Source organism: Stegostoma tigrinum, chromosome 30, assembly GCF_030684315.1.
Source record: "Stegostoma tigrinum isolate sSteTig4 chromosome 30, sSteTig4.hap1, whole genome shotgun sequence".
In the NCBI taxonomy this organism is placed as follows: Eukaryota; Metazoa; Chordata; class Chondrichthyes; order Orectolobiformes; family Stegostomatidae; genus Stegostoma; species Stegostoma tigrinum.
This window is the reverse complement of record NC_081383.1, coordinates 25,411,614-25,426,560: the sequence shown is the minus strand read 5'-3', so window position 1 is coordinate 25,426,560 and position 14,947 is coordinate 25,411,614. Positions and strand designations below refer to the sequence as shown.

The window sequence follows — 14,947 nt, the reverse complement described above, 5'->3', positions numbered from 1 at the left end:
GGCAATTCTTAGGGGCCTAAAAACAACTCTTGTTCTTATTTCCACTCAGTTTCACGCCACAAGCCATTGCACCTACATCACTGCGCTGTGCCACACTAATGATATTTTGCTTAACAAAGCAACCCCACCTCTAGTCTCTCTCGTCTTTTCTGCAATTTTGAACACCTTGAATATTGAGTTTCTAATTTGTCACCCTGCAACCATGTATAATAATTGTCAAGTAATATTCATTTATTTCTATTTGTGCCATCAACTCATCTTGTTTCAAATGCTCTGTGCATTCAGATAAAGAGCCTTATGCTGTAATTTCTTGTCATTATTACTTATTCTGGTTCTAATTTCTGCCACACTTTTCTGCTTATATTTCTACTTGTCACAGTTTGATTTTCATTCATGTCTTCACTACCCTGCTCCTCTGCTGTCGCATTTCTTGATTTTTGAAATTTGCCTGAAGTTGAACCCTCCCCTGCTGCAGTAATTCATTTAAACTCCTATCTATAACTATTTGATTTGACTATTTGTAATGAGTTAACCTATTTCTCTCATCTGAAGTTGGCCACACAGTCAAGGAGCATAGTAAGGGATTGAGGATGCAGCCTTGTGGTGCACCAGTGTTGAGGATTATTTGGAGGCGGTGTTATTGCTTATCCTTACTGATTGTGGTTTGCAGCTTCGGACATCAAGGATCCAGCTGAAAAAGGAGGAGCAGAGTTGTAGGTCTCGGAGTTTGGAGATAAGTTTTGTTAGAGTTGGTGTTGAGGGTGGAGCTGAAGTCAATAAATAGGAGTCTGAAGTAGGTGTGTTTGGAATCTGTAATCTTAAAGTTAACTCTTGTCTTGATTTTCCCACCCAATTCCTCCCATCTTGCAGATGATCAGAATCTGTTGCACCCCTCTTATGCTGCACTAATTTCCAGCTGAATGTCCACATATAGAGATTTACGTTGAAACTTCAGTGATGGTGCAATTCTTTTAAAATTTGTACCTTACAGTTAAAGGGTCTTATTTTTGAGTTCTCTTTTTGGATGCACATTGCTGTCTAAGAACCAGAAATGCAAGTACTTCTGTCATTCAGGATGCATTTCAAAATGAATAACTAAAATATCAATTACTAAGGCTGAAACTGTCCCTACCCTGAAGCAATGTGAACAGTGAAGATAAGTTGGGAAAACATGATGAAACTTGGAAATTAACATTGAGAAAAATGTTCCCAATTTTACGCTTTTGTTGTTAGTGCAATTCATTCTGAAGTTGTCATTATTAAGTGGTTGACTACTTTACTTTTGTGCATTTGCATCCTATTATTTGTCCAACCTTCTCATTTCTATGCCACTTCCAAATCTCCTCCTGTGAGAAACTAGACAGTGCAAATTCATGATGTGAAAGTCAGCGTGGTTACCTCACTACACTGTCACAGCATGAACTATAAACATCATCCTCCATCTTTTGTATACAAGTTGACATCAGGAAACAACCAGTTTCAAATTACCATCTCTCAGCCCAAGTCTTGTACTGCGTCAGCCCTTCACGACTTGATTTTGGATCTCAGCAAAACTTTACTTGAACCATCAAGCTTAACTTTAAATGTTTCTGCTTTCAGTTTGCTCACAGGAACATCTATGCATCTTATTATCTTTAAGTAAGATGCATCTTATGGTGCCTAGCCTCATTTCCTAGTACTGACTCACTTTGTGCTTATTTGGAGTCTGCCTATCTGAGTTTCACTTAATCTTTTGAGCACAAAGGGTGAGGCAGGTAGCTTGACATGTTTGGTAGCACTAAACAGTGATGGGGATGTGGGACTGTGCAATGTCACTGTCACACCTGCAGCACCACAAACACATTGCTTCAGCAAAATGGCCATGTCTGAAAGTTAAAGGGACCCAGTTAAAGGGTCCATTTGATTCCAGTCAAAGTGGTTGGTGGAAGATTGTGAGAAAAAGTCACTGCGAACCATGGTTATTCAGTCAACATGAATTTCACACAACAAAACAATTTAAACTCAACACTGGAAAAGTCAACCCAGTATTTCATTTGTGACACCCCGACCTTCCAGTGGGAGAATCACTTAAAGTAATGGGTTGCAATTTAAAAATTATACCCGATGCACCATGTGTAATGCAGAACAACGTGGGAAATGAGAATATAAAATGTAGATGCAGTAGTAGGCCTTTCAGCCCAACAGCTCTACTATTCAATGAGATTATGGTTGATCTGGTCAACCTCAATTCCACGTCCCTGCCTTTTCACCATAAACCTTACTAATAAAAAAAATCTGTCTTGATATATTTAATGACCCAGCTTCTGCAGGAAAGAATTCCACAGATTCAATACCTCTGAGAAATGAATTCTCTGAATCTTTGTCTTGAATATGTGACCCTTTATTGTGAGATTATGCCCTCTGGAAGTAGACTTTCCCTCAAGGGGATTCAACTTTTCTGCATCTACCTTGCCAAATCCTCTAAGAATCTTGTACGTTTCAATAAAATTGCCTTTAATGTTTCTAAATTCCAACAAGTATAGACTTAACTTACTCAACCTTTCATCATAAGAAGTCCTTCCATATGTGGTATCAGCCAAGAGAACCTGCTTTTGATTGCCTCCAATGCCCCCCTATCTTTCCTTAGATAAGAGGCTCAAAACTATTCACAGTATTCCATCTAGGCCTGACTTGTGCCTTGTATACTTTTAGCAAAGCATCCCTAATTTTGTACTCCATTCCCTTTGAAATAAAGGCCAATATTCCATTTGCCTTCCCTATTACCTGCCGAACTTGGATGCTAGCTCTTTGAGATTCTTTCAGACTTCCAAAACACACTTCAGTAGCTTCCTACAGTTCTTCTCCATTTACATGATATTCAGCTCCTCTATTCTTACTGTCAAACTACATTGCTTCATGTTTTCCCACATTATATTGCATCTGCCAAGGTTTTGCCCTCTTGCTTCACCTGTTTATATCTTCTGCAGTTTCTTTGTGTCATCCATAGCATTTGTCTTCCCACCTATGTTTGAATCATCTACAAACCTGGCTGTAGTGTACTCACTTTCCTCACCCAAATCATTAATATTCATTGAAAATAATCAGAGCCCCCAGCTCTGGTTACAGTTTGCTATCGTGAAAATGCCACCCTTACCCCAACTCTCTGTCTTCTACTAGTTAGCCAATTCAATATCCAGGCTAATATTCTATCTCCAACACAATGGGCTTTAATTTTATTAAACAGTCTTTTAGTATGCGGTACTTTATCAAATGCTTTATGAAAATCCAAATATATTGCATCCACTGCTTCCTCTTTATCTATCCTGCTTGGCATCACTTCAAAGAATTCTAGTAAATTTTTCATGCACAATTTCCTTATAAACCCTTTTGAGTATAATATGCTTCTAAATGCTCCGTTATTGTATCCTTTATATAGGACCCTGATATGTTCCCAATAACAGATAGTTCTCGTGTTTTTTTTATGTCTCCTTCCCTTTTTAAATAAAGCTGTTGCATTAGCAGTTTTCCAACCCTCTGGGACTTTTCCAGAATCTAAGCATTTCAAGAACATTACCACTATCTCTGTAGCTATTTCCCATCAGGTCCAGGATAAGTAAATTGGGTGCGCTTCAGCTCTGTCTGCAGACCTGCTTTCACAAGGTTAGTTTCCACATTTACACAGACTTCATACAGTTCAACTCATCACTACTGTTATCCAATCCTCCACTATTTCTGAGCTGTCACACTGCTCGTCTGATATCCAGCTTTGGATGAGCAGTTATATCTTCCAACTAAGTATATCATTTATAATACAGGTATATTAGGAAGACCGAGGCCATGGTCTGTAACAAATTGCATTCCATAGCCATCTCTATCCCTCTCTTGGAAACAGTCTGACACTAAACCAGACTGTTTAGAATCTTGATATCTGCTTGATCTCAAGAGAATTTCTTAATACATTTCTGCATCATCACTAAGAACACCTGGTTCCATACTACTACAGGCAACTTAATTGCTGTTCGAAATACTATCGCAGTGTCATGAGGGCACAGAAGAAGGATAGTTCAGTCCATCAAGGTTTTAATCATAAATGCAATCTGGTTGTCTCCAGTAAGGCTGACATTTGCTTCTGATCCCTCATGGACTTGAAAGGTGAATCATCTTCTGGAACTCCAGAAAACCAAATGATACAGGTGCATCTATGATGCTGTTAGGAAGGGAGTTCCAAGATTCTGACCCACTGACAGTGTAGAAGTTTTTTTTATTCATTTGTGGGATGTCGGCATCCCTGGTTGGCCAGCGTTTATTGCCTGTCCCTAGTTGCACTTGAGAAGGTGGTGGTGAGCTGCCTTCTTGAACTCATGCTGTGAGTTGACTCACAATACCATTGGGGAGGGAATTGCAGGGGGGAATTTATGTGGAAAAATATGGCAGTGTAGGTCTGAAAGATACTGTTGTGCCTTCTAGACAGTAGAACTGTTTTGGAAGAACAAGTAAAGGCAATATAAAGTGAGGGATACAGAACTTTAGGCATGCAAGAGCAGACACCCTGAGGGATATATTGCACAAATCGTTGAAGTTGGAAGGGCATGTTAAGGCAGCAGTTCATATACTATATAGGTTCTAGGACTCTATAAATAGAGCCATACAGCACTGCAACAAAGTTAAGGCAAACCTGTATGAAACTCTGGTTCGGCCTCAACTGAAGTGTACGCTGCCCAATTCTGGCCACCACATTTAAGGAAGAATGTGAAAACATTGAAAAGAATAAAGATTTACAAGAAAGGTTTTAGGCTTGAGAACCTTCAGTTAAATTAGCAACGTGGGGTCTGTTTCTTTTAGAGTAGAGAAGATTAACGAGATTTGTTTGAGATATTCAAAGTTGTGAGGGACCTCTAGGTTAGTGAGAAGCTCTTGCCATTGGTGGACAGGTCAAAAACCACTTAGCACAGATTTAGGATGATTGGTAAAAGAATTAATGGCATGACATGAGGAAAGCATTTTTTATAAAGTGGCCAAAATCTTCATAGCTCCTGAACAACATGGGCTTTGCTGAGTCAGTTGGAAAAATGTGAGATTCACAGAAATGAGACTCTCAACATCAAAATAAGAAGTTCCATTCTCTAGCTTAAGGACTGAATGGCGAGATGAGAATCTTCCGAGTAAGTGGTGTGAGAAGCCTATTTGCATGTATTACATGTCATTGTTGCCTAATTTTGTCTCATTGACATGTAGTTTCGCAATCACACAGCCACTGGATGGAAACTAAACGTTGAGAATTTTCAACATGAAAGTCAAAGTCAGTTGCATCTCCAGACCTCTATCTTCAACACAGTCCTCAATGTCTCAGGGCATGCAACATGGCCAATGATTGCCCACAGACCCTATTCATAGACCAACCTTACCACACCCTCAGGGCTCATCTTCAATCCACCTACAACATGGACCTGCACTCAATGCAGAGTTTGGAGCACACCACCATCTTTCATGTAGAGATGCTGCCAGGGCACTGTGTGCAGGGACAGGCACTCTTGGTTTGGACCCCATCTCGCAGCTCTGCACTTGCTGTCTGAGCATTTGCCCTGCACCTATTTGGATGCTCACAGCATCTGTGCTTTGCTTTGTCTTGGCTTCTTGCAGTATCCTCAACAGCACCCGCACCCCCCACACTCCCACGTCCCCACCCAACCACCACCACCAACCTTAAAGGCTTACAGTTCTGTCTTACCTTGCAGTTAAACATAGACACAGGCAGCTTGTCATCGTTGTCAACAGTTTGGGAAGTCAATAGTGGGGTTTGAAGACAGAATTTAGAAGGGATAAAATTGCAAAGGGGGGATACACAACATAAAAATCGTGGTGCGGTGGAGACTTTAGAGTGTTGGAGCACATATGTTACTGCAGGAGGAGAGTTGTTGACAGACACAACTACTCTGGCTTCAATGCAGGACAGTGGAACACATGGCTAAGCTACAAGCTTCACTAGGTTGTGAATAAAGAGTAGCACTGCTTTATATGGGGTTCTAGGGTGGGATGTGGCTAAGGATGGGTAACCTGTGTAGCTTGCCTCTTAAACAGTGATGCATTTATGAATGTACACTTGTATTTGCAATGAGGTGTCTGCTGTGCCACCTATGTGCCCTGAGAAACATTTCTTTTTTGGTTACTCTCCCACTAGGTGCACTGTGAAGGGAAATACTTGTCTGGCAGCACTGGACCTCGTGCCTGTTGAGCATAACAATGGTGTCAGCACCAGGATTACCAGAGACCCCAGCAGCGGTGAGTACTTCCAACTCTGGCAACGGAGAAAATAGGATGAGCCTGGCACTATATTGGCATTGTGCATAGGTAATGAGGCTCATTTGAGAGAATAGTGTGAGAAATTGCACAAGGTCTCATTGTGAGAAACCCTTCACAGACCTCGCCATAATTGACGCTTAGCCAATTTCTGGTAAAATTCTGCCCAGTAACTGGTTAGGATCTGAAATGACCTGAGTGTGTGGTGAAGGCAGATTCAATAATGATTTTTCAGATGGAATTTCATAGTTACCTCAGTTAGATTTTGCAGAACAAGAGGTGAAAAGCAGGGTAGTGGGATTATCTGAGAAGCACTTACAGAGAACTAACATGAACACAATGGGCCAAATGGCCTCTTTCTGTGTTGTAACCATTCTGTGTTTCTATGATTTAAGTATCAGCAGTGTCCTTTATACACCTGAGCAAAAAATTCAGGTGTCAATAACATGACTCATTGCTACATTCTCAAGAATGATTTGGGTTGGGCAATAAATTTTGGCTTTGCCAGTGACACCCACATCGCATAAATAAAAAAAGTTATTAAGGTGCACTTATCTCAAACCTTTACCACCTGTTTTGAATGAATGTGCGTGGTTTCTCAACCAATTGTCAACAATACAAAGAGAGCAGAACGAAAAAGCAGGTTTGACAAGACCAAAATTCCAAAGGACACAGCCTTTTAAGCTAACAAGTGAGAGTTAACTTTTAACCTTTTAAGAACTAAAGATTCTTTTTTTTTCTCCTAATTGGTAAGTTTTCAGCACATGTTTCTCGCTATTATACAACAGAATTCCAGCAGCTGTCAGCATGTCTGACACAAGTGTTGTACATTTGGGAGAAAATGAAAATTTTTTGTGTTTACTTAGTTTCAGAGCATCCACCTTTAATTGTTTTAGAAAGAGCGTAGATATTCATATAGCCCTGTTAAGATTAGAGACTGGGTAAGAGAATTAATGCTTTTATTGGAATGCAGGGCACCTTCTGGCACCCAGTCCACCCTGATCTCTAGCTGTTTCATTTCATCGCCGCCTGTATCTGTTTACTTGGAATTATTTTTCTGTTTGTGAACTTGAGCTAAAATTCCCAGGACGGTTTGTGGCTGACATCACATGACAATAGTTCTGATTACTCTAGATACCTGCAAGGCTGGCTTTAAATAATTCATACAATTTGCTTCACGCTCTCCTTGTTCCAGCCACACAAATGCTTTTAATTTTGTTTTTCTACTTTTTTTCCCTCCAGATGAGTTTTATATTTTATTTATGAGCACAGGTTCTACTTCATGCAAATCTTTCAGCACAGACTCGGGATGGCCAACGTGTTCGCATATCAGAGTTCTCAGATTGACTGGTGTGAAGACAATTTTCAATTTTCAGAGAAAGTTGCTGAGTTTTACAACACGGTAAGGACTGACAGCTGCTGTGTAATTTCATAATTTTTTTCAGACAATCTTAAGCACAAAAATGTCATGGCATTTTAAACTGTATGACTGACTAGAATTAGAATGGGCAGCAACAGTTTGAACTGCTTCATAGAGATAGGTTGAAATAAGTTGACTAAAGGAATGTTTACATTAAATTATGAACATTTAATCTGTTTTGGCTGAGTACATACTTAGCCATTGAATTTAAATTTATTATTCACCATTTGTGATCTGCCTGGTCTCTGTACCAAGGTGGCAAATAAAAAGGAATTTTTATCTCTCCATGGAGAGTGAACAGTTCTCAACTACTTGATGCTTTTATTCTATTATTTTATACCTCATTAATATTGCTGATCTCTCATTTATGCCACTGTTGAAACTAAGGCCCGATCTGTAATTCCTATCGGGGTTCTCAAAAATATTTCTAATGGTCTCCAGATAGTGGGGGTGCAGTCATTCTCTGTCATTCCCCTGATGGGAATATCCCCAGTCACCAGGAATGTAATCACATCAACAGAAGCAAGGTTTTAGAATGTTTTCAAGACTAAAGCAGTTGGAAAAAACCACCAATGCTTAAACTGTTCAGAATGATAAAGCTCAGAAGGAGACTAGTGGACCTGTCATTATATGGAATCCTAGTCATAGTGAATTACAGCACAGAAAGAGGCCTTTCAATCCAACCCCCCCACCCCTTTCAATCCATCATGTCTTCTCCAGTCATCTACCATCTATCTACCCTCATCCCATTTCCCAGCGCTTGCACCATTGCCTTGTAAGGTGTTTCAAGTACTGGCTTTTTAAAAAGTGCTGTGAATTTCTAAACTAATTTTTTTTTTGATAACCTGTTAAAAAGCCAATGAAACTCCCAACTGGTGAGTGGCAGACTCCCAATTCACAAATCGTATAGAGATAAAGACTTCAGTCTGGCCATGGACACAGTAGTTCGATCAGCAATGATTCCTTCAAATGTAAGTGAAAGAATTTAAATAGAGGTCAGCAGAATTTAGATATGTACAGCTATTTTGGGGAATGGTCTTTTTATACATTATAACAGTAAACCAGTCTGCTGAAGTAGCAATCTGTTCGGAAAGTTTCAGAGGCAAGAGAAGCAACCAAAAAACAATGTTGATAGAAATCCACTAAAATTTTCTGATGGGTACACAAAATGGCAGCATCTTTTGCATTTCTGGCAGAAACCTCAATGACTAATTTCAGAATCAGTGACTCTTCTGCTTACGATCTTGGTTTTGTAGATTGTGGCCAGTGAGGTTACATTTCTGTCGTGTTGATGGAGTCTGTCCAGTCCAGTGGCATTAACCTGTTTGTCACTAAGTTTATGAACAAGAGGCTTTGTTTTGCTTGTGCTTTTCTACTGCATTCTTGGCAGCATTGTCAAGCTAAACGTAGAACATCGGTTTTCATTTATGATGCTTCACTGGAATGAATTTGGGCAAAATAATTGGCTCTGAGCCAAAGACTTGGTCAATGAGGTAGGTTTGAGTATTGTAAAGGAAGAGGGAGATGGAGTGGTGCACATGTTGTTGTCTTTACTTCAAATACAAGCCAAATCCTCCTTCCTTGTCAAGATCTGTCAATTGACAATGCTTTCTTAAACTCATACATCAGCACAATTTAAAGTGCAATGATTATGACAATTAAATGATTTTTACCAGGAATTTCCTCATCTCTTTTCTAAAATGCACAGTGTACTCAATTTGCTCCACATAAAATATAGACATAGCACAATGATGTATTTGCCTTTCTGAAAGTCAGTGCTTAAGGTTACACTTTTCTTTGCTACCAGTTATTTTCATTTGCGATCATTGAAATTCTGAATAAGGCAATTACTGGAAGTGTTATATGTATCAAACAAAGATAGGTATATCTACCTGGAAATAGAACATAGAACATAGAACAGTACAGCACAGAACAGGCCCTTCAGCCCACAATGTTGTGCCGACCATTGATCCTCATGTATGCACCCTCAAATTTCTGTGACCATATACATGTCCAGCAGTCTCTTAAATGACCCCAATGACCTTGCTTCCACAACTGCTGCTGGCAACGCATTCCATGCTCTCACAACTCTCTGCGTAAAGAACCTGCCTCTGACATCATACTTTCCACCAACCAGCTTAAAACTATGACCCCTCGTGCTAGCCATTTCTGCCCTGGGAAATAGTCTCTGGTTATCAACTCTATCTATGCCTCTCATTATCTTGTATACCTCAATTAGGTCCCCTCTCCTCCTCCTTTTCTCCAATGAAAAGAGACCGAGCTCAGTCAACCTCTCTTCATAAGATAAGCCCTCCAGTCCAGGCAGCATCCTGGTAAACCTCCTCTGAACCCTCTCCAAAGCATCCACATCTTTCCTATAATAGGGCGCCCAGAACTGGACGCAGTATTCCAAGTGCGATCTAACCAAAGTTTTATAGAGCTGCAACAAGATCTCACGACTCTTAAACTCAATCCCCCTGTTAATGAAAGCCAAAACACCATATGCTTTCTTAACAACCCTGTCCACTTGGGTGGCCATTTTAAGGGATCTATGTATCTGCACACCAAGATCCCTCTGTTCCTCCACGCTGCCAAGAATCCTATCCTTAATCCTGTACTCAGCTTTCAAATTCGACCTTTCAAAATGCATCACCTCGCATTTATCCAGGTTGAACTCCATCTGCCACCTCTCAGCCCATCTCTGCATCTTGTCAATGTCCCGCTGCCGCCTACAACAGCCCTCTACACTGTCAACGACACCTCCGACCTTTGTGTCGTCTGCAAACTTGCTGACCCATCCTTCAATCCCCTCATCCAAGTCATTAATAAAAATTACAAACAGTAGAGGCCCAAGGACAGAGCCCTGTGGAACTCCAGAAGTGTATTTGATTCAGAGGAAATGTGGAGCAAGAGGGTTGACAGGATGGATGATGATATTCCTCTTTATGGGAAGTCTGTAACTGGGGAGAGCTGGGGAGTGGAGGCTGTGAATTTCAGTGTACTGTTCCTGGAGGGTGGTTAGTCCACAGAGTTGGGTCTGCAGAGCAGTGAAGGCTGGGTGGCTGACTTGGGACAGATCTTTGATTGATGAGGTAAGTTGAAGGTCATCAGGTGGGGTAGGAAATCGAGTTGAGGCCACAATCTTGTGTGGTGGGGAAGACTTGAGGTGGTGAATATTCCTGCTTCTAATGTCATGACCTTACCAAGTGATCGTCAATCTCCCCAGTCTGTTGGCAAGACACTGTCTCTTGCCTGGATCCATGTAGCAGCAGGCACAGGCAGAGTGAGGATGCCACAGGTGCCATCCTGTGCCACATGTAAGCTTTAGCTGTTTGTTGGAGGGCTACAGAAAAAAAGTTCAAAAAGCTGGAGAATTAAACAAGAGAGACTTCCAAAAGATGAAACCAGATGGATCCAACACACCACGCTTCTACGGACTACCAAAAATTCACAAGCCAGGAGCCCCCCTCAGACCCATAGTCTCGCTACCTGGAACACCAACCTACAGATTAGCCAAGGAACTACACCAAAGACTAAAACACCTAGTAGAAGACTCACACCATTCCATTCGCTCCATCCAAGAATTCCTGAACACCAAAGACACCAAGATAGAAGAGGATGAAATAATGGTCTCCTTTGACGTAACAGCCCTGTTCACATCCATCAACATCAACCTGGCCAAAGAAACACTGACTGCACTATTAGAAGAACAGAAGACACATACACCAGACACCACCAACCTCATCAGCAAGGACAACATCATCAAGCTAGTGGACCTATGCCTCACCACCCACTTCACTTTCAATAACAAAACCTACAGACAAACCAACGGTACACCCATGGGATCTCCGATATCAGGGTTCTTAGCAGAGGCTGTAATGCGGAGACTCAAACAAACAGCTCTGCCAACCATCCAATCCAAACTTTGGGTCTGCTACGTGGATGACACCTTTGTCATCACTAAACAAAACAAATTAGAGGAAACCTTCAAGACCATCAATAATACCCTTACTGGCATAACATTTACAAAAGAGGAGAAAAACAACAAACTGCCATTCCTAGATGTCACAGTAGAGTGAACAGTCAATGGGGAACCCAGTGTCTACAGGAAAACAACACATACGGACCAAATACTGAACTACAGGAGCAACCATCCCAACACCCACAAACGAAGCTGCATTAGAACATTATTCCAACGAGCCACCACACACTGCGGCACAGAGGAACTACGAAGAGCAGGAGAAAATCACCTATACAGCGTATTCAAAAAGAATGGGTACCCAATGAACACAGTCCGCCGATTTCTCAGCAATAAACCCAAACAGACAAACGGGCCCAGAAACCATAACCACTCTCCCCTACATCAAAGATATTTCCGAAATGACTGCCAGACTACTCGGACCCCTTGGCATTAGGGTAGCCCACAAACCCACCAACACACTAAAACAGCAGCTAATGAACTTAAAAGACCCTATACAGACAACAAGCAAAACAAACGTCATCTACAAAACACCTTGCAAGAACTGTGACAAACACTACATTGGACAAACAGGCAGAAAGCTAGCCACCAGGATACATGAACATCAACTAGCCACAAAACGACATGACCCACTATCACTCGTATCCTTACATACAGATAAGGAAGGACACCACTTTGATTGGGACAACACATCCATCCTAGGACAAGCCAAACAGAGACACGCACGAGGATTCCTAGAAGCATGGCATTCCAACCGGAACTGCATCAACAAACACATTGACTTGGAGCCAATCTACCATCTCCTGAGAAAGAGAACAGGAAATGACATCACCAATGCAGGAAATGACATCACCAAGGAAACCTAACCAGATAAATAGAAAGCGGGACATTACACCAGCGCTTCGTCGGAGAGTCACTGATGATGTTACCGAGAATGGTGACGAAACGTCTGAAAACTAACCTTCCAGCTCAGCGAGCAAACTCACATCCAGGGTTACAGAGTAACAAGAAGAGAGTTGGGTTGGTCAGTGTCTAAGGAGAACTTGCATTCCTCAGAATGTGCTGACTTGCTCCAACTCTGCGAAACAAATAGTTCCAGTGCCTCAAGGGCTATTCACTGTTGCTGTTGGAGGAACCTGTCAGGAACTCTGTAGCAGAACTCCTGAACTTTCGAGGATTTGCAGTTGGTTCAGTCCACCTTCTAAAGATTTGAACAAGGCAGGTCCATCATAATTCATTGTTATTGCTCGTTCCTGTTATTGAAGCTGCAATTTTTGCTGTCAACACATAAATATTGTTTGATTCTATGATTTTATTTGTGCTAATCTGAAATGTTCAAATATAAAATGCTAGATTCACATCTTTTCAAAGGCCGAACTTCCTCTAGACCATTGAATATATTAAACAATGAAGTTTCCGATGCATGACTGAGTTAAAAGCATAGCTAATAGCAACACTGAGCTATTGTTGCAGTTACACAAATACTCAAAACAAATAAACTAATTTTTTGCCAGGTGGAGACCACAAGTAAAGCAGGTTTTATGGGACAGTGATGGCCCCATCCACCTGCCAAAAGATCGAAGTTTCTTAGCTGGGAGCCCAGACCCAATTTTAACTGCAGTCTGGCATCAGGGCTTCTGTCTCTTCAAGGGACAAGGACCCACCTTCCAAGGGCTGGTGGTCAAGTGGCTGTTCAATGCCACTGCGCCACAAGGTGCAGTGACCAGTATTGGGAGTGCAACTTGGCTGGCATCAGGGTCATGGGACAGATTGTGTAACCTCACTGCGGCTGTACAGGGCAAGCCACGCTGAAGCTGCAACAGTCAACCATAAGACGGGCAGTTATTCCAAGGAGCGGACAAGTCCACTTGTGAACCTAACAATACCTGATCAGGAGGGAGTCAAAGCCTGCCCTCCCACCTAACCACAAAAGCCACCAGAGTAAAATATCAGCAGGAGCAAGATGAGGCATGGCGTTTAATTGAACATTTAAAACACTTGATTGGGTGCAAAGGCCAACAGACAGATCACCGCCTCTTACATTGATGGTAAATGCCAATTGTAGCATGATGGGCATGCCAATCCCCACCCCCATGGCTGAATTTTCACCTCCTGCACCCCCCAGTATGCTTCCTGGAGACCTGTAAAATCTTGGCCACCAATTGAAGTGATAGACAGGCAAATTAAACCATTCACTATAGAGCAGAAGTAGATCATTCAGCCCTTTGAGTCCTCTCTGCCATTCAATGAAAGCATGACTGATCTGATAATTCTCAACTGATAATTCTCATCTGATAATTCTTTTTTTTACTCAGAGAGTGGTAGGGGCATGGAATGCTTTGCCAGAGAGGGTAGTGGAGTCAGCCTCATTAAGGGTATTTAAGTGGCTATTAGATAGGCATATGGATGATAGTATAAGGTAGTGGTGGAGGTTCGATAGACCGTAGGTTTCGGGTGAAAGTTTCTGCACAACATTGTGGGCCAAAGGGCCTGTACCGTGCTATACTGTTCTATGTTCAACTCAACCCTTCTGATCTTTCTCCATAACCCTTACTGACTAAAAATCTATCTCAGCCTCAAAAAAATGTAACAAGCAGCCATCTCTGAGAAAGAATTCCACAGATTCACTACCCTCAGGGAAGAAATTCCTCATCATCGCTATCCTGACAGTGTGACCTCAATCTGTGATTGTGCCATTTGTCCCTAGATTCTCTCTGAGGGGGAAAAAACTTATCCACATTGAATACGTCCCTGAAGAATCTTAGATAAGATGTGAACATGGATGAACAGCATTTTAGGAGCAGAAAAGCTGACGTTTCGGGCCTAGATCCTTCATCAGAAATGGGGGAGGGCAAGAGGGTTCTGAAATAAATAGGGACGGGGTGAAGCTGGATCAAAGATGGATAGAGGAGAAGATAAGTGGAGAGGAGACAGACAAGTTAAAGTGGCGGGAATGGAGCCAGTAAAGGTGAGTGTAGTTGGGGAGGTAGGAAGGGGATAGGTCAGTCCAGGGAGGACGTACAGGTCAAGCGGGCGGGATGAGGTTAGTAGGTAAGAAATGGGGGTGTGGCTTGAGGTGGGAGGAGGGGATGGGTGAGAGAAAGAACAGGTTAGGGAGGCGGGGACGAGCTGGGCTGGTTCTGGGATGTGGTGGGGGGGGGGGGGGGGGGTTAGATTTTGAAGCTTGTGAAATCCACCTTGATACCAATAGACTGGAGGGTTCCCAAGCAGAGTTGCTGTTCCTGCAACCTTTGGGTGGCATCGCTGTGGTA

At 41.9% G+C, this 14,947-nt stretch overlaps 1 protein-coding gene across 5 annotated transcripts in view; it reads left to right on the top strand.

The window, feature by feature from the left end:
- Window positions 1-14,947, top strand: part of acer1 (alkaline ceramidase 1) — a 37,296-nt gene that overhangs the window by 2,538 nt on the left and 19,811 nt on the right. The window contains exons 3-4 of one of the 5 annotated variants that reach the window (XM_048559314.2): window positions 6,158-6,258; window positions 7,519-7,678. In XM_048559314.2, the coding sequence (XP_048415271.2) occupies window positions 7,559-7,678 (120 nt within the window). In that variant the 5' untranslated portion in view covers window positions 6,158-6,258; window positions 7,519-7,558. Of the gene's footprint in view, window positions 1-6,157; window positions 6,259-6,853; window positions 7,026-7,134; window positions 7,218-7,247; window positions 7,679-14,947 lie in introns of those variants that run through there. The other 4 variants (XM_059638549.1, XM_048559315.2, XM_048559316.2 and 1 more) reach the window with 4 other exon arrangements.